General features: G+C 38.7%; 3 protein-coding genes across 7 annotated transcripts; 2 read left to right on the top strand and 1 right to left on the bottom strand.

Moving 5' to 3' along the window:
* The first annotated feature begins 312 nt into the window (after window positions 1-312).
* Window positions 313-1554, top strand: rbp7b (retinol binding protein 7b, cellular). Its single transcript, XM_022209764.2, has 4 exons — window positions 313-523; window positions 828-1006; window positions 1081-1182; window positions 1404-1554. Exons 1-4 carry the CDS (start codon window positions 451-453, stop codon window positions 1455-1457), a joined length of 408 nt encoding a protein of 135 aa, XP_022065456.1. The 5' UTR covers window positions 313-450; the 3' UTR covers window positions 1458-1554.
* A 12701-nt stretch (window positions 1555-14255) lies between these two features.
* On the top strand, window positions 14256-17668 carry cenps (centromere protein S). Its single transcript, XM_051948175.1, has 6 exons — window positions 14256-14331; window positions 14457-14536; window positions 14723-14846; window positions 16795-16828; window positions 16945-17011; window positions 17234-17668. Exons 2-6 carry the CDS (start codon window positions 14507-14509, stop codon window positions 17345-17347), a joined length of 369 nt encoding a protein of 122 aa, XP_051804135.1. The 5' UTR covers window positions 14256-14331; window positions 14457-14506; the 3' UTR covers window positions 17348-17668.
* On the bottom strand, window positions 17204-22963 carry tardbpb (TAR DNA binding protein b). Of its 5 annotated transcripts, none has more exons than XM_022207965.2 (7): window positions 22674-22963; window positions 22164-22430; window positions 21357-21520; window positions 20292-20441; window positions 20006-20176; window positions 18851-19912; window positions 17204-18195 (listed from the first exon to the last, which is right to left on the bottom strand). In XM_022207965.2, the coding sequence occupies exons 2-6, from the start codon at window positions 22402-22404 to the stop codon at window positions 19421-19423; spliced, it is 1218 nt and encodes a 405-aa protein (XP_022063657.1). In that variant the 5' UTR covers window positions 22405-22430; window positions 22674-22963; the 3' UTR covers window positions 17204-18195; window positions 18851-19420. The 5 variants fall into 5 exon arrangements, with proteins under 5 accessions (XP_022063657.1, XP_022063658.1, XP_022063655.1 ...); XM_022207966.2 differs by having other exon boundaries at window positions 22740-22963; XM_022207963.2 differs by having other exon boundaries at window positions 22164-22963.
* Window positions 22964-23609: the final 646 nt, after the last annotated feature.

Here is a 23609-nt window from a genome sequence, read left to right as displayed (position 1 = left end):
TGCTCCACATGCAGGCAAACGTTAGCTGTTGCACTGTTCCTGATGGCTGCATGTGATCTGCTGAAGAACAGCCAAAAGCCTTCAATGTTAACAGCAAGAAGGATTATATTTCACTCTGTGCATGCCCAGAGGCTCTGGCTGCATATTGTGTTTCTTGAAAGCTCAACATTTACCCAGAAATGTGTTCTGTCAAACTGGTTTCTTTAATACTGTACAGCATTAAAGATGCGGTGTTGCTGTAAAAAGGTCGTGGCCTGCAATGTGTTCAGCTAATCAGGAACAGGATACTTAGTTTCCTCATATTATGTGTAGAGTCAGAACTTCTCCCAGAGCATGCAAAGCATCACCCCTGCCCTATATTGACACACAATAAAAGTCCCCCCCAATAACCTCAAATCGGTTCATTCCTCGTGCCGTCCAGTCTTCCAGAGAGTCAAGCAAACATCCAGAATGCCTGTCGACTACAGCGGAACATGGGACATTGTCAGTAATGTCAATTTTGAGGCGTACATGGTTGCACTTGGTAAGTTTTAGTGCCTCTTTTAACAAATTATTTGCATGAATACAAACTGAAATGACAGTTTCTGAACTGCTCTGTCTTAATATGTGGAAATCCATATGTGCAGCTAATAGGTTTCTGTCTTGTCTCAGCGTCATTTGTGTAAAAATAACCATAAGAAACACTTAGGTGTGAGCATCTTCATCCATTGTCGAGTAACAGTAAATGTTCGTTTACTTTCTGCTCCGACCAGAATAAATGTAGCAGCAAAGTAAAGTTACTTCACCGTGGTGACAGTGTTTCTCCATGTTCTCATTTTCACACACAGGCATTGATTTTGCAACACGCAAGATTGCCTCGATGCTGAAGCCGCAGAAAGTGATTAAGCAAGACGGAGATCATTTCACCATCCAGACATTCACTACTTTCAGAAATTATGAGTGTATTTTCAAAATTGGAGAAGAATACCAAGAGGTGACAAAAGGACTGGACAACCGGACGTGCCAGGTGAAAATTTAAACAGCTCGAGTGCTGTTAAAGTGTAGTTTGCCATATTTTAATCAATCTTTGTTCTCTACCAGACTGTGGTCAACTGGGAACATGACAAGCTGGTATGTGTTCAGAAAGGAGAAAAGAAGAACAGGGGATGGAAACACTGGATTCAAGGAGATGAGCTTCATCTGGTAAGACTGGAAATATTATTTTGGTTACAGCCTAGTTAATGTTTGGTCAGAAAATGATTACTACTCTGATTTCTACTATTGTCTGGACTCACAAAAAGTTGAAATAAAAGAAATTGGTGCTCTCTTTGAAAATCACTGCAACAATTTATGGAACAATATGTCCCCCTTTTCATTTTTTTTTACATCAAAATGTTTTACAAATTCCTGTTTTCTCTTTGCAGGAACTCACTTGTGCTGATCAGGTCTGCAAGCAAATTTTCAAACGGACTCTGTGACATTGCCTTTTGAAAGCATTTCAAACTTCATGTTTTGTATTTCCATGAAATGAGCTAAGCCACATAGTGCTGTCATAATAAAAAGCTTAGAATTCAAGTGTTTGTGTTTGTTTTATTAACAGACATTTCCACACCAACATACATACTACAAAGCAAAAGCAAGACAACAACAATAAAAAAGTGGTAATTTAGCATGTTAGACAGCATGATTAGCAAGCATTTTACACTGTTCTTTTCTTAGGAGAACTGTAAAATATCAGTCAAATATCTAAATTTATGCATAGAGTATTTATTGATTATAACTGCTGCTACATACATATTGTTTGGCATGAAAAAAATCATGTTACCATATTTAATTGTAGATACACATATTTAGCGGCAAACCAGCTGTCAGATCTTCACCAGAACACATTAATAACACTACAGGTGTAACATAGACATTCTTGAGATTCAGTCTTTGTTACAAAATGCATGTTGTCTGCATTTTACACGAAACCTAATTCTCAAAATCAATTGAATTCAATAAAAGCTTAAAGGTGATTCTTCTTTTAACATGGCGTAATAAAACATTTCCTTCAGCTTAAAGAGAAAAAATATCCTCTGATACATGATCTCAACACTTTATCTTTGGTATTAAAAGAAAGGCATATCTAAAGGATGAATAAAACATTATCTCGTTTATCAAACAGATGAGAGTGAATAACTGTTACAATTGTTAGAAATCACTGTAACTCAAAATAGTATCACTATTGCCCATTAAATGTGCTGTAATTTGTGGCATGTAAATATTGCAGTACCTCCTCTAGTCCACAGGATGATGCTAACAACCAAAAGTATTTTTTTGGAAAAATACACTCAAGAACTGTTTTTCAGAACAGATGTGACTCATCAAAACACTGATGCATATGAGCGGCCACAAGAAAAGGAAATGAGTCAGTGGGGGATCTTCCTTGGGGGCACGGGGGGGGGGGGGGGGCAGTGGACCCCCCTGTGATCTGATTGGCCACCCCGCAAAAAAAAAAAAATTCGTTGGAAATTTACATTACTGATAGTCCGATTTCCGACGCCTCTGAACACAACTTCGTTGTCCAACTGCACCTGAATGCACCAATGACGTTAGTTTGATCTTTTGATTGTATTTCGTTTGGATTTGAAGAAGCTTTGAAGATGTTTCCTGATGCCGGAGCAGGAGACGAGAATGACTTCTTTCTGAGCACATCTGTTCCGTTGCTCACATTCTTCACCTTTATAGTCCACTTTTAAAAGTTCAGCAGACAGGTGCTCTGCTTTGGAGTGTGACGATTTGGAGAGGGAAGTTTCCGTTTCACCCACAGCATGCTTTAGGACACCCGGGTCGGACTTTATGTTTGAAATACTGACCGACAGCTCAGATTAATTGGTTACTCTGAATTGCCCGTAGGTGTGAGTGTGATTGTTTGTCTGTATATGTAGCCCTGCGACAGACTGGCGACCTGTCCTGGGTGTCCCCTGCCTTCGCCCAAGTCAGCTGAGATAGGCTCCAGCCCCCCCGCGACCCTAGTGAGCGGTGTATAGAGGATGGATGGATGGATGGATGGAAACAATGATAAACATATTCCATTAATCAAGAAAATAACTGGCAGATTAATTGAGAATTAAAATAAACATTAGTTGCAGCCCTAATGAAAATCTTGCTGTCCAATTTTCAGTCTGCCTATTGTCACTTGCTCTTCCCTGTCATTTCCTGTACTTCATCCACTTATGGTTTTATTTAAGGGTTTTCCTGGGTACAGAGATCATCTGTAGACTGCAGAGAAATTACAAAAACCTGCTCTAAATAATCTTTTACAGTGAGCAGATGTTCTTGTGTTGCAGGTACATGGACCAGACGTGCCCATCGAACAGGTCGGGGCGGTCTGGTACCGTATACTTCCTTGAGCACCTCCTCTTTTTGCATTCTTCATATGGGATGGAAATAATGTAACGTTGGTTTTGAACGTCGACCAAAGGCCTGTAGGTGAGAAGCAGGAAGGTCTCCACAATGACGATGTGAGTCTCTTCCTCCTCTTTGTGGTCGGACTGCGGGACGATCTCTGTGTCCAGGGTGTTATTAACGCCATGAGACTTCTCAAACTTAATAATTCTCATACTAAACTATGACGTTTTTGTCATATTTTGGACAACATACTAAACTATGACGTTTTTGTCACATTTTGGACAACATACTAAACTATTATGTTTTTGTCATATTTTGGACAACATACTAAACTATGACGTTTTTGTCACATTTTGGACGACATACTAAGCTATGATGTTTTTGTCACAGTTTGGACGACATACTAAACTATGACGTTTTTGTCACTTTTTGGACGACATACTAAGCTATGATGTTTTTGTCACAGTTTGGACGACATACTAAACTATGACATTTTTGTCACATTTTGGACGACATACTAAGCTATGACGTTTTTGTCACAGTTTGGACGACATACTAAACTATGACGTTTTTGTCACAGTTTGGACGACATACTAAACTATGACATTTTTGTCACATTTTGGACGACATGCTAAACTATGACGTTTTTGTCACTTTTTGGACGACATACTAAGCTATGATGTTTTTGTCACAGTTTGGACAACATACTAAACTATGACATTTTTGTCACATTTTGGACGACATACTAAACTATGACGTTTTTGTCACATTTTGGACGACATACTAAGCTATGATGTTTTTGTCACAGTTTGGACGACATACTAAACTATGACGTTTTTGTCACTTTTTGGACAACATACTAAGCTATGATGTTTTTGTCACAGTTTGGACGACATACTAAACTATGACATTTTTGTCACTTTTTGGACGACATACTAAACTATGACGTTTTTGTCACTTTTTGGACGACATACTAAACTATGACATTTTTGTCACATTTTGGACGACATACTAAACTATGACGTTTTTGTCACTTTTTGGACAACATACTAAACTATGACATTTTTGTCACATTTTGGACGACATACTAAACTATGACGTTTTTGTCACATTTTGGACGACATACTAAGCTATGATGTTTTTGTCACAGTTTGGACGACATACTAAACTATGACGTTTTTGTCACTTTTTGGACAACATACTAAGCTATGATGTTTTTGTCACAGTTTGGACGACATACTAAACTATGACATTTTTGTCACTTTTTGGACGACATACTAAACTATGACGTTTTTGTCACAGTTTGGACGACATACTAAACTATGACGTTTTTGTCACTTTTTGGACGACATACTAAGCTATGATGTTTTTGTCACAGTTTGGACGACATACTAAACTATGACATTTTTGTCACTTTTTGGACGACATACTAAACTATGACATTTTTGTCACAGTTTGGACGACATACTAAACTATGACATTTTTGTCACATTTTGGACGACATGCTAAACTATGACGTTTTTGTCAGTTTGGACGACATACTAAGCTATGATGTTTTTGTCACAGTTTGGACGACATACTAAACTATGACATTTTTGTCACATTTTGGACGACATACTAAACTATGACGTTTTTGTCACATTTTGGACGACATACTAAGCTATGATATTTTTGTCACAGTTTGGACGACATACTAAACTATGACGTTTTTGTCACTTTTTGGACGACATACTAAGCTATGATGTTTTTGTCACAGTTTGGACGACATACTAAACTATGACGTTTTTGTCACAGTTTGGACGACATACTAAACTATGACATTTTTGTCACATTTTGGACGACATGCTAAACTATGACGTTTTTGTCAGTTTGGACGACATACTAAGCTATGATGTTTTTGTCACAGTTTGGACGACATACTAAACTATGACATTTTTGTCACATTTTGGACGACATACTAAACTATGACGTTTTTGTCACAGTTTGGACGACATACTAAACTATGACATTTTTGTCACATTTTGGACGACATACTAAGCTATGACGTTTTTGTCACAGTTTGGACGACATACTAAACTATGACGTTTTTGTCACAGTTTGGACGACATACTAAACTATGACATTTTTGTCACATTTTGGACGACATGCTAAACTATGACGTTTTTGTCAGTTTGGACGACATACTAAGCTATGATGTTTTTGTCACAGTTTGGACGACATACTAAACTATGACATTTTTGTCACATTTTGGACGACATACTAAACTATGACGTTTTTGTCACATTTTGGACGACATACTAAGCTATGATATTTTTGTCACAGTTTGGACGACATACTAAACTATGACGTTTTTGTCACTTTTTGGACGACATACTAAGCTATGATGTTTTTGTCACAGTTTGGACGACATACTAAACTATGACATTTTTGTCACTTTTTGGACGACATACTAAACTATGACATTTTTGTCACTTTTTGGACGACATACTAAACTATGACGTTTTCGTCACTTTTTGGACGGCATACTAAACTATGACGTTTTTGTCATATTTTGGACGACATACTAAACTATGACGTTTTTGTCACTTTTTGGACGACATACTAAGCTATGATGTTTTTGTCACAGTTTGGACGGCATACTAAACTATGACGTTTTTGTCACTTTTTGGACGACATACTAAACTTTGATGTTTTTTCCATATTTTGGACGACAAATTAAACTACAACGTGTTTGTCACACTCTTTTTGTCATTTTTTGGGAGGAGAGATAGAATAAACGGGAGTCGAGTTGGGGGTAGACACGAAGCAGCGGGCCGCGAGTGGGAATTGAACCCGGGTCAGAGAAACACCCCTATGGATGGCTTGCCTGCTTAACCCGTTGAGCGATACAGACAGCCATGTTTGTCACGTTTTGAAGGACATAGTAAACTGTGACGTTTTTGTCACAATTTGGACGACATACTGAAGTATGACATTTTTGCATATTTTGGACAACATACTAAACTATTATGTTTTTGTCATATTTTGGATGGCATACTAAACTATGACGTTTTTGTCACTTTTTGGACGACATACTAAACTATGACGTTTTTGTCACAGTTTGGACGACATACTAAACTATGACGTTTTTGTCACTTTTTGGACGACATACTAAGCTATGATGTTTTTGTCACAGTTTGGACGACATACTAAACTATGACATTTTTGTCACTTTTTGGACGACATACTAAACTATGACATTTTTGTCACAGTTTGGACGACATACTAAACTATGACATTTTTGTCACATTTTGGACGACATACTAAGCTATGACGTTTTTGTCACAGTTTGGACGACATACTAAACTATGACATTTTTGTCACATTTTGGACGACATGCTAAACTATGACGTTTTTGTCAGTTTGGACGACATACTAAGCTATGATGTTTTTGTCACAGTTTGGACGACATACTAAACTATGACATTTTTGTCACATTTTGGACGACATACTAAACTATGACGTTTTTGTCACATTTTGGACGACATACTAAGCTATGATATTTTTGTCACAGTTTGGACGACATACTAAACTATGACGTTTTTGTCACTTTTTGGACGACATACTAAGCTATGATGTTTTTGTCACAGTTTGGACGACATACTAAACTATGACATTTTTGTCACATTTTGGACGACATGCTAAACTATGACGTTTTTGTCAGTTTGGACGACATACTAAGCTATGATGTTTTTGTCACAGTTTGGACGACATACTAAACTATGACATTTTTGTCACATTTTGGACGACATACTAAACTATGACGTTTTTGTCACAGTTTGGACGACATACTAAACTATGACATTTTTGTCACATTTTGGACGACATACTAAGCTATGACGTTTTTGTCACAGTTTGGACGACATACTAAACTATGACGTTTTTGTCACAGTTTGGACGACATACTAAACTATGACATTTTTGTCACATTTTGGACGACATGCTAAACTATGACGTTTTTGTCAGTTTGGACGACATACTAAGCTATGATGTTTTTGTCACAGTTTGGACGACATACTAAACTATGACATTTTTGTCACATTTTGGACGACATACTAAACTATGACGTTTTTGTCACATTTTGGACGACATACTAAGCTATGATATTTTGGTCACAGTTTGGACGACATACTAAACTATGACGTTTTTGTCACTTTTTGGACGACATACTAAGCTATGATGTTTTTGTCACAGTTTGGACGACATACTAAACTATGACATTTTTGTCATATTTTGGACGACATACTAAACTATGATGTTTTTGTCATATTTTGGACGACATACTAAACTATGACGTTTTTGTCACAGTTTGGACGACATACTAAACTATTATGTTTTTGTCATATTTTGGACGACATACTAAACTATGACATTTTTGTCACATTTTGGACGACATGCTAAACTATGACGTTTTTGTCACAGTTTGGACGACATACTAAACTATGACGTTTTTGTCACTTTTTGGACGACATACTAAGCTATGATGTTTTTGTCACAGTTTGGACGACATACTAAACTATGACGTTTTTGTCACATTTTGGACGACATGCTAAACTATGACATTTTTTTTCACATTTTGGACGACATACTAAACTATGACGTTTTTGTCACATTTTGGACGACATGCTAAACTATGACGTTTTTGTCACAGTTTGGACGACATACTAAACTATGACGTTTTTGTCACTTTTTGGACGACATACTAAGCTATGATGTTTTTGTCACAGTTTGGACGACATACTAAACTATGACGTTTTTGTCACTTTTTGGACGACATACTAAACTATGACATTTTTGTCACATTTTTGACGACATGCTAAACTATGACATTTTTGTCGCATTTTGGACGACATACTAAACTATGACGTTTTTGTCACATTTTGGACGACATGCTAAACTATGACGTTTTTGTCACAGTTTGGACGACATACTAAACTATGACATTTTTGTCACATTTTGGACGACATACTAAACTATGACGTTTTTGTCACAGTTTGGACGACATACTAAACTATTATGTTTTTGTCATATTTTGGACGACATACTAAACTATTATGTTTTTGTCATATTTTGGACGACATACTAAACTATGATGTTTTTGTCATATTTTGGACGACATACTAAACTATGACGTTTTTGTCACAGTTTGGACGACATACTAAACTTTGATGTTTTTTCCATATTTTGGACGACAAATTAAACTACAACGTGTTTGTCACACTCTTTTTGTCCTTTTTTGAGAGGAGAGATAGAAATAAACAGGAGTCGAGTTGGGGGTAGACACGAAGCAGCGGGCCGCGAGTGGGAATCGAACCCGGTTCAGAGAAACACCCCTATGGATGGCTTGCCTGCTTAACCCGTTGAGCTATACAGACAGCTATGCTTGTTACGTTTTGAAGGACATAGTAAACTGTGACGTTTTTGTCACAATTTGGACGACATACTGAAGTATGACATTTTTGCATATTTTGGACAACATACTAAAGTATGACGTTTTTGTCACATTTTGGACGGCATGCTAAACTATGACGTTTTTGTCACAGTTTGGACGACATACTAAACTATGACGTTTTTGTCACATTTTGGACGACATACTAAACTATGACGTTTTTGTCACATTTTGGACGACATACTAAGCTATGACGTTTTTGTCACAGTTTGGACGACATACTAAACTATGACGTTTATGTCACATTTTGGACGACATGCTAAACTATGACGTTTTTGTCACAGTTTGGACGACATACTAAACTATGACGTTTTTGTCACCTTTTGGACGACATACTAAACTTTGATGTTTTTTCCATATTTTGGACGACAAATTAAACTACAACGTGTTTGTCACACTCTTTTTGTCCTTTTTTGAGAGGAGAGATAGAAATAAACAGGAAGCAGGAGTCGAGTTGGGGGTAGACATGAAGCAGCGGGCCGCAAGTGGGAATCGAACCCGGGTCAGAGAAACACCCCTATGGATGGCTTGCCTGCTTAACCCGTTGAGCTATACAGACAGCCATGTTTGTCATGTTTTGAAGGACATAGTAAACTATGACGTTTTTGTCACAATTTGGACGACATACTGAAGTATGACATTTTTGCATATTTTGGACGACATACTAAACTATGACGTTTTTGTCAGTTTTTGGACGACATGCTAAACTATTATGTTTTTGTCATATTTTGGACGGCATACTAAACTATGATGTTTTTGTCACAGTTTGGACGACATACTAAACTATGACATTTTTGTCACATTTTGGACGACATGCTAAACTATGACGTTTTTGTCACAGTTTGGACGACATACTAAGCTATGATGTTTTTGTCACAGTTTGGACGACATACTAAACTATGACGTTTTTGTCACAGTTTGGACGACATACTAAGCTATGATGTTTTTGTCACAGTTTGGACGACATACTAAACTATGACATTTTTGTCACATTTTGGACGACATACTAAACTATGACGTTTTTGTCACATTTTGGACGACATACTAAGCTATGATGTTTTTGTCACAGTTTGGGCGACATACTAAACTATGACATTTTTGTCACTTTTTGGACGACATACTAAACTATGACGTTTGTGTCACTTTTTGAACGACATACTAAACTATGACGTTTTTGTCACTTTTTGGACGGCATACTAAACTATGATGTTTTTGTCACAGTTTGGGCGACATACTAAACTATGACGTTTTTGTCACTTTTTGGACGGCATACTAAACTATGACGTTTTTGTCACATTTTGGACGACATACTAAGCTATGATGTTTTTGTCACAGTTTGGGCGACATACTAAACTATGACATTTTTGTCACTTTTTGGACGACATACTAAACTATGACGTTTTTGTCACTTTTTGGACGACATACTAAACTATGATGTTTTTGTCACAGTTTGGACGACATACTAAACTATGACATTTTTGTCACATTTTGGACGACATGCTAAACTATGACGTTTTTGTCACTTTTTGGACGACATACTAAGCTATGATGTTTTTGTCACAGTTTGGACGGCATACTAAACTATGACGTTTTTGTCACTTTTTGGACGACATACTAAACTATGACGTTTTTGTCATATTTTGGACGACATACTAAACTATGATGTTTTTGTCACTTTTTGGACGACATACTAAACTTTGATGTTTTTTCCATATTTTGGACGACAAATTAAACTACAACGTGTTTGTCACACTCTTTTTGTCCTTTTTTGAGAGGAGAGATAGAAATAAACGGGAGTCGAGTTGGGGGTAGACACGAAGCAGCGGGCCGCGAGTGGGAATTGAACCCGGGTCAGAGAAACACCCCTATGGATGGCTTGCCTGCTTAACCCGTTGAGCTATACAGACAGCCATGTTTGTCACGTTTTGAAGGACATAGTAAACTGTGACGTTTTTGTCACAATTTGGACGACATACTGAAGTATGACATTTTTGCATATTTTGGACAACATACTAAACTATTATGTTTTTGTCATATTTTGGATGGCATACTAAACTATGACGTTTTTGTCACATTTTGGACGACATACTAAACTATGACGTTTTTGTCACATTTTGGACGACATGCTAAACTATGACGTTTTTGTCACATTTTGGACGACATGCTAAACTATGACGTTTTTGTCACAGTTTGGACGACATACTAAACTATGACGTTTTTGTCACAGTTTGGACGACATACTAAACTATGACGTTTTTGTCACATTTTGGACGACATACTAAGCTATGACGTTTTTGTCACAGTTTGGACGACATACTAAACTATGACGTTTTTGTCACAGTTTGGACGACATACTAAACTATTATGTTTTTGTCACATTTTGGACGACATGCTAAACTATGACATTTTTGTCACATTTTGGACGACATACTAAACTATGACGTTTTTGTCACTTTTTGGACGACATACTAAACTATGATGTTTTTGTCATATTTTGGACGACATACTAAACTATGACGTTTTTGTCACAGTTTGGACGACGTACTAAACTTTGATGTTTTTTCCATATTTTGGACGACAAATTAAACTACAACGTGTTTGTCACACTCTTTTTGTCCTTTTTTGAGAGGAGAGATAGAAATAAACAGGAAACGGGAGTCGAGTTGGGGGTAGACATGAAGCAGCGGGCCGCGAGTGGGAATCGAACCCGGGTCAGAGAAACACCCCTATGGATGGCTTGCCTGCTTAACCCGTTGAGCTATACAGACAGCCATGTTTGTCATGTTTTGAAGGACATGGTAAACTATGACGTTTTTGTCACAATTTGGACGACATACTAAAGTATGACATTTTTGCATATTTTGGACAACATACTAAACTATGATGTTTTTGTCATATTTTGGACGACATACTAAACTATGATGTTTTTGTCATATTTTGGACGACATACTAAACTATGACATTTTTGTCACTTTTTGGACGACATACTAATCTTTGATGTTTTTTCCATATTTTGGACGACACATTAAACTACGACGTGTTTGTCACACTTTTTTTTGTGCTTTTTTGAGAGGAGAGATAGAAATGAACAGGAAACAGGGAGTAGACATGAAGCAGCAGGCCGCGAGTGGGAATCGAACCCGGGTCAGGGAAATGCCCCTATGGATGGCTTGCCTGCTTAACCCGTTGAGCTATACAGACAGCCATGCTGGTCACCTATGACGTATTTGTCACATTTTGGACGACATTTTTTCATATATTGGATAACATACTCAACGATGATGTTTTTGTGATATTTCGGACCACCTACTAAACTATGACGTCTTTGTCATATTTTGGACGACATACTAACATGTGACATTTTTTCACATTTTAGACGACATATTAAATTATGATGTTTTTGTGACATTTTGGATGACACACTAAACTATGACACTTTTGTCACATTTTGGACAACTTATTAAATTATGACATTTTTGTAATTTTTGGACGACATACTAAACTATGACGTTTTTGTCATATTTTGGACGAAATACCAAACTATGACGTTTTTGTCATGTGTCGGACGACATACTAAACTATGACGTTTTTGTCATAATTTGAACGACATATTAAACCCTGACATTTTGTTCATATGTTGGACGACATACCAAACTGTGACGTTTTTGTCATATTTTGGATGACATGTTAAACTATGACGTTTTTGGCATATTTCCAATGACATACTAAACTATGACGGTGTTGACATTTTGGACGATGATTTTTTTTTTGCTGCATTTTAGACCGCATACTAAATTATGATGTTTTTGTCATATTTTGGACGACATACTAAACTCGGATGTTTTTGTGACATTTTGGACAACATACTAAATTATGACGTTTTTGTCATATTTTGGACAACATACTAAACTATGCCGTTTTTGTCATATGTTGGACGACATATCAAACTATCACGTTTTTGTCATACTTCCGAGAACATACTAAACTATGACGTTTTTGTGACAATTTTGACCACATACTAAACTTTGACGTTTTTGTGACGTTTTGGAGAAACGTGACTTGAGAACCCGGTGAAGTTTGAGAAGTCTCATGGCGTTAATAACACCCTGGACACAGAGATCGTCCCGCAGTCCGACCACAAAGAGGAGGAAGAGACTCACATCGTCATTGTGGAGACCTTCCTGCTTCTCACCTACAGGCCTTTGATCGACGTTCAAAACCAACGTTACATTATTTCCATCCCATATGAAGAATGCAAAAAGAGGAGGAAGTATACGGTACCAGAACGCCCCGGCCTGTTCGATGGGCACGTCTGGTCCATGTACCTGCAACACAAGAACATCTGCTCACTGTGAAAGATTATTTAGAGCAGGTTTTTGTAATTTCTCTGCAGTCTACAGATGATCACTGTACCCAGGAAAACCCTTAAATAAAACCATAAGTGGATGAAGTACAGGAAATGACAGGGAAGAGCAAGTGACAATAGGCAGACTGAAAATTGGACAGCAAGATTTTCATTAGGGCTGCAACTAATGTTTATTTTAATTCTGAATTAAGCTGCCAGTTATTTTCTTGATTAATCGAATATGTTTATCATTGTTTCCATCCATCCATCCATCCTCTATACACCGCTCACTAGGGTCGCGGGGGGGCTGGAGCCTATCTCAGCTGACTTGGGCGAAGGCAGGGGACACCCAGAACAGGTTGCCAGTCTGTCGCAGGGCTACATATACAGACAAACAATCACACTCACATTCACACCTACGGGCAATTTAGAATAATCAATTAATTTGGACTGTGGGAGGAAGCCGGAGTGCCCGGAGAAAACCCATGCATGCACAGGGAGAACATGCAAACTCCATGCAGAGTGAACCGGGGATCTTCTTGCTGCAAGGCAAAAGTGCTAACCACTATACTACTGTGCAGCCCTATCATTGTTTCCCAATGACCAAAACAAAGTCCTTAAATGTCTTAAGTCCACAGCCCAATGATAGTTTACTGATAGAGAAAGAGCAAACCATAAAATATTCAAATTAAAGAATAATTTTATTTATTATTTTATTTATTCAAAAAAACACAACTTAAATCAATGAATTGATTTTAGAAATTGCTGGAAATGAATTGTATAGTTGACGACTAATCAGTTATTGTTGCAGTTCTAGTTTGCATTACAGCAAATCATCTATCCGGGCAATGAGACTAATGGAAGAAAGGCAGTGGAGTTTATAAAAAAAATAAAGAAGCAAGGAAGTGATACAACATCAAGCTAAAAAGAACAACAAAAAGCACAACATGAAGAATAGGCAAACGTTGAAATTATTATTATTATCATTGTTGTTACGCTCCAGCCCAGTAGGTGGCGGTACTGCATCTTTAAGCTGGTTTACCAAGAAGAAGAAGAGTCGTTGGTTTGCGGATAAATTTCTGCCGCGAGTTTTTGTTTTCACTGAACTGTGAACAGTCCATAAACTGTATGTATAACACTGTTTGACATAATTTAAGCTAACCTGCAATAAGCATTTACCGGTTGGATCTCGTTTTGTCTGTCTTACCTTCGTTCAGTGAGTTTTTACCAAACTTCGTTGCTTAATTGCAGCTGTGAAGAAAATCGTGTCGTTTTCAGGAGCTTGATTCCCCTACAAGAAAATGTCAGATGATACAGACGAAACTCATCAGGTGAGAGTGTTTTAACAGCGTTTAACTTTTAGTTTTGCTCGCTACATGTAGCTAATGTTTACATTATTGAACCTAATATTGTCATTAGCTAACGTAGCTAACATCTGTCGTCTAACTGCCTCCAACAGGTGGTGAAGTATATTGTGTAAAAAAACACATTTAATGTTTCTTTACTTTTTATTTTAGAGGTTAAAGGCAGCTGTACATTACACAGTGGGTCGTCTGTGTCAGAAGATCGGAGAGGACCACCGGAGGGAGTTCAGTAGACAAGTCATAGCAGCGATAGCAGAGACGACGTTCAGACAGTGTGGTGTGTGTCTACAGGGCAGTACAGCAGCTCAGTGTTCGCCATTAATCACATACAGGGCTTAAAGATATATCAAAACTCACATACATCCTGCTGAATCTAATAATATTTCGCTCTCACATCATTACAAGTAGATCAGAAGCTTCTATTTCTATTTGCAGTGATAACTATGCCATCAGTGCAATGAGATTCTGAGTTTCCTGTCTCTACCTAGTGCTGCAATAAACAGAATGCACTCAATACTCTTCAATACTGAGGTAGATATTTAATATAGAAAGAACAGTGCAAAAGAGCATGTGCATTAAACACCGTTAAAAACTGTGCAGAAGGTTAAGACATGCATCCCAGTAGGACAAAGGTTGCATTCAGTCCTTCGGCTGGTGATGTTAGACAGTGAGGATGGAGCAGTGGTTTGCCCGAGGATGAAATCTGTCTTTGAATGTTGAGGGTCCACATTTCAGACTCCTGAAGCATCTTCCAGATGGCAGGGTGTGTTTTCTGATCATGTTGTTTGCTCTTCTGAGCACTGGGCTGATTTGATCACTCTCAGTAGGTGCTTGTGTGCACTACTAATGAGAATGTGTCAGTGGTGCACCAGTAGAAGTTGTAGAGTGATGGTGGTAGTAAACGACATCATCACCCTCTTCACAAAGTACAGCCCCTGCTTTGCTATCCTGATTGATGCGGCGTGTCCAAAAGAAGTCCCTCATGCCGTGTCCACCTCAGGCCCACTGTCGCATAATAAGCCGTGGTGTTGATGGCTTCTCTCCAGCTTCAGGTTCACTATCACTTCCTTGGTTTTGACAACACAGCATCTGGTTTTCTACCTCCCTGGGGGATCCTGCCTCATCGCTGTATGAGATGAGGCTGCTGTGTCATCCACAAACTTAAGAATGTGAGGTGCAAAGTGTGTACAGCATGGGACCAAATACACAACACAAAGCATTACAGTTTACACATGCTACCAGCAGCTCCAGTTGCTGGAGTCAACTGAATTACCAGATCCCTGGAAACACTACTGCGGTACAGTAAGGGCTCATACTGGAACTTAAAAATGTACGTGTCATCATTCTATGCATTTCCTAATACTTTTTTCTGAAACTTTTATGCAGTTTTTTTAATTACAACTTTCAAATTCAGGATACTCTGATGTACCCAACACACTTAAGAAATGCTTCAGTATCAACTCTACCATTACTAGATCCCTAAAATCTCAAAATAAAAACTGTTGTGACACTCCAGGGGTTTAACACACTGACATCATGGGTTTAAATCCTGACAGGACACTGGTTTTACAAATCAGCCCCCATCATTTGCTGGATGAAATCTTTATTTTAAGTTGAAGACGCAAAATGCAGCAGACTGCTTTCTTGAGTATGTAGCATGTTGTACAAACGGTTTACAACCCTTTGAGACATCTATTTAAAGGCCTTTCAACAGCACATATTAACTGTGATGCAACTAATCACAGCCTTAGTCATTACTCACAGATGAGAGTCCTAAGGCCTCACAGTTTAAAAAAGATTAAAGTGATAAATATGTGCTAAAGGTTTGAGCGCAGATGAACGGCTTGACCACCTGGGAGTCACAGAATCATCAATACCCGTCCTGTGTACAAATCTTGATTTGTGCAAATAAATGTGTCGGCACGCATTGTGAAACTAAACGTGTCGGACAACTTCTTCCAATTTGGCAGAAGAGTAGGAGACAATCTGCCGGCCAACAAGTCGTGTCTACACACCCTCAAGTTAGGGGTTAACAAGATTTCACTAAATCTCCTTTCTGTGTCCAAACATTTGAGCTAACAGGTTTAGTTCACAGACTGCTGTTGTATCGACTGTGTGAGAAACGGGTTCCTAACTGTACACAACTAGAATATTCAGATTTCTTATCACAATGCAGTTTTGTAATTGCCTGAACTTAACATCCCACTTTTGGCTTTAATTTTCAGATGTATTTGCTAAAGACCTGGAGGCTTTTGCAAGGTGAGCTTATTAACAAGTGATAATCCTGTACTTTCTCTCTGACCAAAACACATTGTCCGACCTAAAACTATGTAAACGGCTTAACGTCTCATTTACAATCTGATGTGTGATTTCAGGCATGCAAAAAGAAGCACAGTCAATACAGAGGATGTTAAACTTGCAGCCCGTCGCAGTACTGCTTTGGTGAGTTCTTGTCAGAAAGGAATTGTACACCAGTCAGTGATCTCTTGTCTACAGTAACGTTGAAGCCACCGAGTCTAAAACCACATGTCGTTAAGCCAATCAGTGTTACCCACTCCCAATTATTTCATAGTAACTTCCATATACTGGACCTGTGTATGGGGTATACACATATTCTACAGCAGACAGCAAATATAATGTTTAATTTGCCTTTATTAATTTCAGTCCATCTACATACAAAATAAAAGTGAAGAACTGACCCAGGAGCAGAGGGATTTGAAAAAGAAGGGTACTGGGAAGAGGAAGAGCAGAGACACTGAGGAGGACAGCAGAGAATAAGGACAGGACAAAGGCAAGCCTGCAGTGTCTCACTCGTGCCCAACATTCAAACCAACATGAAGATTCACTAATACATGACAGTGAGTCAAGTGACACTCAAGTCTCTTGGTTATGTTTCTCGAGTTATGCATTTCAGAGAGTCGACAGCATGAGACTTTGTTATACCACAGTAAACTCTCTGCAGGTTCAGAACAAATATCTTCCAGCTTCTACTGTCACCTGCTAATGTAATGTCAAACTGCAGTGCATCTGGCACAGGTCTGACATCTGAAAATGCCCATGTATGAACTGAAAAACATTAAAGTCTTATTCTTTAAAGCACTGCCACTGTGACATTTACTTCAAAAAGTCTTTACAATATTGTATTTCAGCGGTTTGGGCTGTAAATCACCTAAAACAAAAATCACATGAATTAACTGATGTGTTTTGCCCTTGAAACCTTGAGACCCAATACTGTCAAACCAACCATTTTATCTAAAAAAATAATCTCCAATTTCAAGGCCCAGCAATGTGACATTTGATGTCTTGCTACTATAGCCAAATCAGAGAGAATTAATACGGTTTGGAATGGTGATCGCACATTGCTGAGCTCATTGCTTGAAGTTGAAATGAAAGACAATGAGCCCCCACAAACTTGTGCTAACCTTAGAAGTAGCTGTGAATAATAAAAAAAAAAGGGATAATTCACTCCAACAAGCCATCAAAAGCAGCAAAAAGACAGGTACTACCCCATGTCATGTCTGAGAAGGCCACACACACTGAAAGTGTTGGAACTTCCATCTTCGTCCTTCAGAACAGACTTCAGTCAGGGTTCAAACGGAGACCTCGACCAGCAGAGCCCAAGGTCCCTAGATATGTGAATCGAATTAGATGTTTATGATTTGACAAACTGACTCAAGTAGTATCAACTAAGCATCTATTCAAATGAACTTTATTAGAGAACTCCCTTCATTTGACATGTTTTTACACACCTCACAAACAACAAGAGCTACTGGGAACCTTTGGACACACCACTCCACGTTCTCACACTAGCACTCGCGTCCCCCAGAGTCTTCAGCAGGTGTCATCCACATCAAGTACACACTTACAGATCAGTTCAATACATGAAAGCACACACCATACAGCATTCAAATCAGATAATATAAGCAATACAAATATTCAACACAACATTCCACTACATTTGATATTTCTGCACTTGATAGACATACTTAAGAATAAGGAAAAACTTGCAAAGATTAAAAAAAAAAATCTTGAAGTACTAATTAAAGAATGTCCATGTTACGGGAGGCGCTCGTAGCATCTGCAGCTTCCACTCACACACTCAGAAAGCAGTCAAATTGGGCCCTTTCACCGCACAACCAGTCCGTTTCACGCGTCTCTCCGTTCGCTCACTCATCGCTTCACTCTTCGCCACAAGCCATCCTCAATCGCACTCATCAGTTCTTAAAATGTCAGTTGCGCAGTTCTTTCCATTTAAAAGTGGATAAAAGTGAAAACACCCACCGTCTCTTAGAACATGCGGAGTGAAGCCGTTCTTTGATGGCATAGCATTTACAGGTGGGAAGAGGGAGAATGATACCGATATCACCCCAAGAATGCTGCCAAAGAGGAGCTTCCTCACAGGAAAATGGAAGAGAGGTGAACTGCAGAAGAGATTTCAATGAAGGCTTTTCCATAGAACTTGACTGCAAATAAAGTTGCACTTAAAACATTTAGGTTTCAACCAGATTCTTCCCAATGCAAGATTGCCTTTTAGGTCGATGACAAAGCCGGATAATGGTGAACCACAAACATTCATGCATTTTCAAAATGGTTATCACATTTCACAATACATGCATTAGAGAATCCAGTTGAAATGGATACAAACAAATGAGACATCAAAAATAGCACTTTAGTCAGACATCCTGGTAAACAATTCACTTCGACACTTTCTAAATTAAATCTTTAGCATTTTTTCCAAATGTACAAAACATCTTCCACAAAAGTGTTAAGTTTTCAGATACGCATTAACACCAGAAATAAATTTTGAAAAGACTCATCTTTCTCACAATACTTACCATACAAACACTTAACTTACATACCCCACCCAGATGACTTTGACTCCATGCTGGACCCAAAACCTGAGTTAAACCCACTACTACTGGTTGTAGAGTTTGACCCTGTTCCCCAGCCGAGACTGGCCGAGCTGGTGCCGTAGTTGCTGTTGCCTGCACTGAAAGACTGACTCTGGTCCCTGCTAGAGCTTGTTCCACTGGACGTGCTGCCTGAGGTGGATGTCTGCTGCTGGCTAGCCAGCATGCCCATCATCCCCCAACTACTCTGCAGAGCAGCCTGAGCAGCAGCCATCATGGCGGGGTTCAGACTGAAGGAGCCAAAATTTGCCAGACTACTGTTAGTGCTGCTCCCTAACCCACTACGGCTGCTACCAAATGCTTGAGCTCCAAAACCATTTCCAAATCGAGCTGTACGATCAAACTGCCTATTGCCATGTTTGGGCTCAGCATTTGAGATGTGAACGCTGACTCCTTTGATAATAAGATCCTCTCCACAGAGAGACTGGGCAACCTGTGAGAAAAGAAAAGATCTGAATCAGATCATCTAGGAATGGGAATACGAAATACCAAAAAATGAACGACTTTCTAAGCATTCATACAATACCTGATCATCTGCAAACGTGACAAAGGCAAAAGCACGGAATGGCTTGGGGATGAAGACATCTGTGACTTCTCCGTACTGCATAAAGAACTGCCGTAGATCGTCTGTGGTCATGTCTTCTGTGCAACGTCCTACAAACACTTTCCGACTCCTCAGTGGCTCATCTGGACCTTGCTGTAAACAAACCGGGAAAAAAATATTACACATTATAATGGCAACAATGACGGTAACTATGACGTTAACTCAATTTTCTGTCCTATAAAAATGTGGGTATACGCATGGACATTACCATATTCACCTTCGAGTTTGGGAGCTTGCAGTCACACCATCTCCCGTCAATCATATGGCGCTGGGAGATCACCTTTTCTTGGGCCTCATACTCTGTGAACCTCACAAAGCCAAATCCTTTAGAGTTTCCGGTCTTAGCATCTCGTTTTACCTGCGAGAACAACATACAACCAGTAATGAACATCAGCTGTCAGAACATACAAACCACTACAAATGTATATTTTAGTAACCCCCATCCTACTGAGTAGGGTATCCACATGCCCCAGAACTGTACTTTTTGTCTTATCTCACAGGTGCTTTGCATTTTCCATTTCTGTTTGAATTTGTGTTTTTTGAAAATACCCATGTATTGTAGTCCCAGTGGACTCAGGTCAAAAGCACCCAATTCTGTCTATGCAGTTGTAATAGAAGTAACCATTTACTGAGTTCATATTTCCCATGGTTCCTAATTTAAAGTATCAGAGGGGTAGAAGTTATAAGTGAGTGTGGGAAATCACAAACAATTTTCAGGCTATAAAGGGATGAGAAAGGTTTTTAACTATAAAGATATGAGGCAGTTTGCTTTGTCAAGATGTGTTTGTCTGTAACAAACCTAGAGTATATGTGTGACATAGTTTTGACTGATATTGGTGCCGTTTTGTGGAGAATAGCGGCAAGTAAATCAAGACCACGTGGTTTTGTTGTTGCTGAAATGTTGATACAAATATGAAGAAAAGAGTGTTTACTTGATATTGATGAAAACAAATGATACCAGAATCAAAGGACGGCAGGGAATCTTTTAAGTATCAATACAGATTCTACTTGGGACAAAAGCTGCAATCAGTTCTTAAGTTTCTTCATTTTCACAGGATGCAAATTAACCAACTTTCCTGGAATAACAGTAACCTCTGTTTTCAAATTCTATTAATAACATTCCTAATATTGTTTTGAAAAGCTATAAGATAATATTCTGCTACTGTGGTTTATTCTTAAAGTACTATTCTTCTGGTCCCCATGGAGCCACATCGGAAGTCCTTGTACATTAAATATGCTGACAGAATGAGAGTTAATATTGATCAAACCATACCTGAACCATAATGACTTCTCCAAATGTGCTAAAGTAGTCTTTCAGGTCTTGTTCAGTTGTTTTCCAAGGAAGACCCAGTACGATCAGATCAGATGTCTTCATATCCCCTCTCTTCATTTTCACAGCAGAGGAGGCATCGATTTCATCCATTTTTCTTTTGTTGTCTGAAATGTGACCAACACAGGAAAAAAAATACTGTAAATAATTATCAAGACCAAAGCTGTACAAGGGCAAAATTGTTTACTTTTTAATCAGCAACACACTATATTAAGTGGATTTTCCTTCACTGCTATTACTCCTTTTGCAAAATATGATGTCTCCGTGGACTTTTTCAGAAGCTGTAATTGGAAGCATTTATCCGTATGTCATTATAATTTGAGGTGTTATGATAAAACTGCTTATATTCATGGTTATATCAGACTACACCTAAAGTGCAGTTCAAGTCAACATTGACACCAACAACTACAACCTTCAAAATGACCCTGAAGTTAATCAACACCTCTCAAAATGAGTTTCAACTAAACACGTGACCTCCAAGAAGACACAGTTTATTAAATAGCTGCCGCAATTACTTTGACAAGATATCTTCAGTAAATACACATGATAAAAACAATGGTCTTGACTTGCTCATTTTGTGAATGGATTTAGCGCCTCAGCTTGTACTTCAGCGGGCGTAGGCAAACTGCACGTCATTCTCGTCTATTTTCAGAGTGCAGAAGCTACATTATGAATTATAAATAAGAATGCCCCTGGACACCTGTTCGAGGTTAGGTGCAGATTATGTGAATGAAAAGTAGCCAAATTTACCTTTTGGATAGTTCACCACGTACACGACATTCCCCCATCCGTTTTCTGGCGCGTGTAGGACCCCTTCCACCAGACGCACTCCTCTCATGCACTGAGACACGGGGCTCCTGAACCGTAGGCCGCATGCCCCTGGAAACTGAGCCGCCACGGTTGAAAGCAGAACTGTGCCGTCATCCTCCGATGGGATCTCCATGGGTTCCTCGTTTTCCTCCTCCGCCACCCGAATGTACACTTCGGCCATTTTTGCCCCAAAACAAAACTTACCGCCTGAATCAAAACAGTGCTAAAGTTAGCAGTTAGCTCGCTAGGTGTCCACGAATACGGCTAACTTTAGCCGACGTTGCTAACCGGACTGAATGAGTCAGGCTAATTTGTCAGTTATATCTGCAGCAAAGACGTCTCAAGTGAATACACTACAACAAAAATAGCGTTATCGAGAGGTTTCACTTTAAATAATTTCATATATATTAATTTCCCCAGATCGCGCTAACAGACGAACATCGGCCTTACTGTTCCTTTGTTCGTTGGGACGGGGAGCTGTGTCGTCAACACCGGACGACGGCCGCTCGAATGTACCTCTTAATGAAAACTGCGCACGATCCTCCCGCAAAGTAATTCGGCAAAAGGAGTTCCTCAAAGTGTGCTGCGCAGGCTGAAGAAGTGAAACAACTTTGACAACTCGCTCGTCTCGTCCCACATGCACAGTGAAGAATACAGCTTACAGGAATATTTTTCCACGAGGCAACAATTGAAAGCACTATGTAAGGCCTACCAAAATGGCCAACAGTGCGAAGAACGAACTACGTCATTAGACTGGACTGTTTCATTTCGTGAGGTTAATTTCTCTCGAGTGTGTCGTTAATATAAACATTAATTGCATCATTCGTAAGTAGAAAATAAAAGACTGAAAATATTATATTTTTATATGTGTGTTTTATATGGAATGTAATACAACACAGTGAAAAATACAGTTGCTAGTCAGTTTTATTTTGTGCTTCACCCCTCCGTGAAAGAGTCGATTCGTCCAGGTTTATCTCATCCACGACAGCAGCTTCCGTTAGTTGCTACATTGGTTGGTTGGACATGGGAAGATGGCGGTTTGTATGAGCCGTACAAACTTTGACACACAGCTTTTTAGAGTTTAAATATACAAGTTATGATCTTAGCGATTTATCTGAAGGTTAAAACGATCAGGGTGTGGCTTTGTCTCAATGGATGAGCCGCTGTCAGATGATATAAACGCTGACATGACACCTGTCATTTTCAGCGTTTTGTTGTCTTATTTGTGATGCTGATGTGCAAAGGAGAATGCATTTGTTGGTCGTTAGATTATAAATTTTGAAGTAGAGTAGTTAAGTGCTCAAGTTACCACAATTTTAATTGTCTTCTAAATAATTCCTGCAAGCTCAAACTGTTGTACTGGCACCTTTTAAAAGTATATCAAAG

The sequence above is a fragment of the Acanthochromis polyacanthus genome, chromosome 5, assembly GCF_021347895.1.
Source record: "Acanthochromis polyacanthus isolate Apoly-LR-REF ecotype Palm Island chromosome 5, KAUST_Apoly_ChrSc, whole genome shotgun sequence".
Lineage (NCBI taxonomy): Eukaryota > Metazoa > Chordata > Actinopteri > Pomacentridae > Acanthochromis > Acanthochromis polyacanthus.
The sequence above is the reverse complement of the archived record's forward strand: the minus strand, read 5'-3'. Positions and strand labels throughout refer to the sequence as shown.

Coding starts and splice junctions, on each gene's coding strand:
- rbp7b (XM_022209764.2), top strand. CDS start 451: ATGCCTGTCGACTACAGCGGAACATGGGACATTGTCAGTAATGTCAAT. Junction 524..827: donor GGCGTACATGGTTGCACTTG/GTAAGTTTTAGT, acceptor TTTCACACACAG/GCATTGATTTTGCAACACGC. Junction 1,183..1,403: donor AAGGAGATGAGCTTCATCTG/GTAAGACTGGAA, acceptor TTCTCTTTGCAG/GAACTCACTTGTGCTGATCA.
- cenps (XM_051948175.1), top strand. CDS start 14,507: ATGTCAGATGATACAGACGAAACTCATCAG. Junction 14,847..16,794: donor GACGACGTTCAGACAGTGTG/GTGTGTGTCTAC, acceptor TTTAATTTTCAG/ATGTATTTGCTAAAGACCTG. Junction 16,829..16,944: donor GACCTGGAGGCTTTTGCAAG/GTGAGCTTATTA, acceptor GTGTGATTTCAG/GCATGCAAAAAGAAGCACAG.
- tardbpb (XM_022207963.2), bottom strand. CDS start 22,404: ATGGCCGAAGTGTACATTCGGGTGGCGGAGGAGGAAAACGAGGAACCC. Junction 20,442..21,356: donor GAGAAGTCATTATGGTTCAG/GTATGGTTTGAT, acceptor TTGTTCTCGCAG/GTAAAACGAGATGCTAAGAC. Junction 19,913..20,005: donor TCACGTTTGCAGATGATCAG/GTATTGTATGAA, acceptor CTTTTCTCACAG/GTTGCCCAGTCTCTCTGTGG.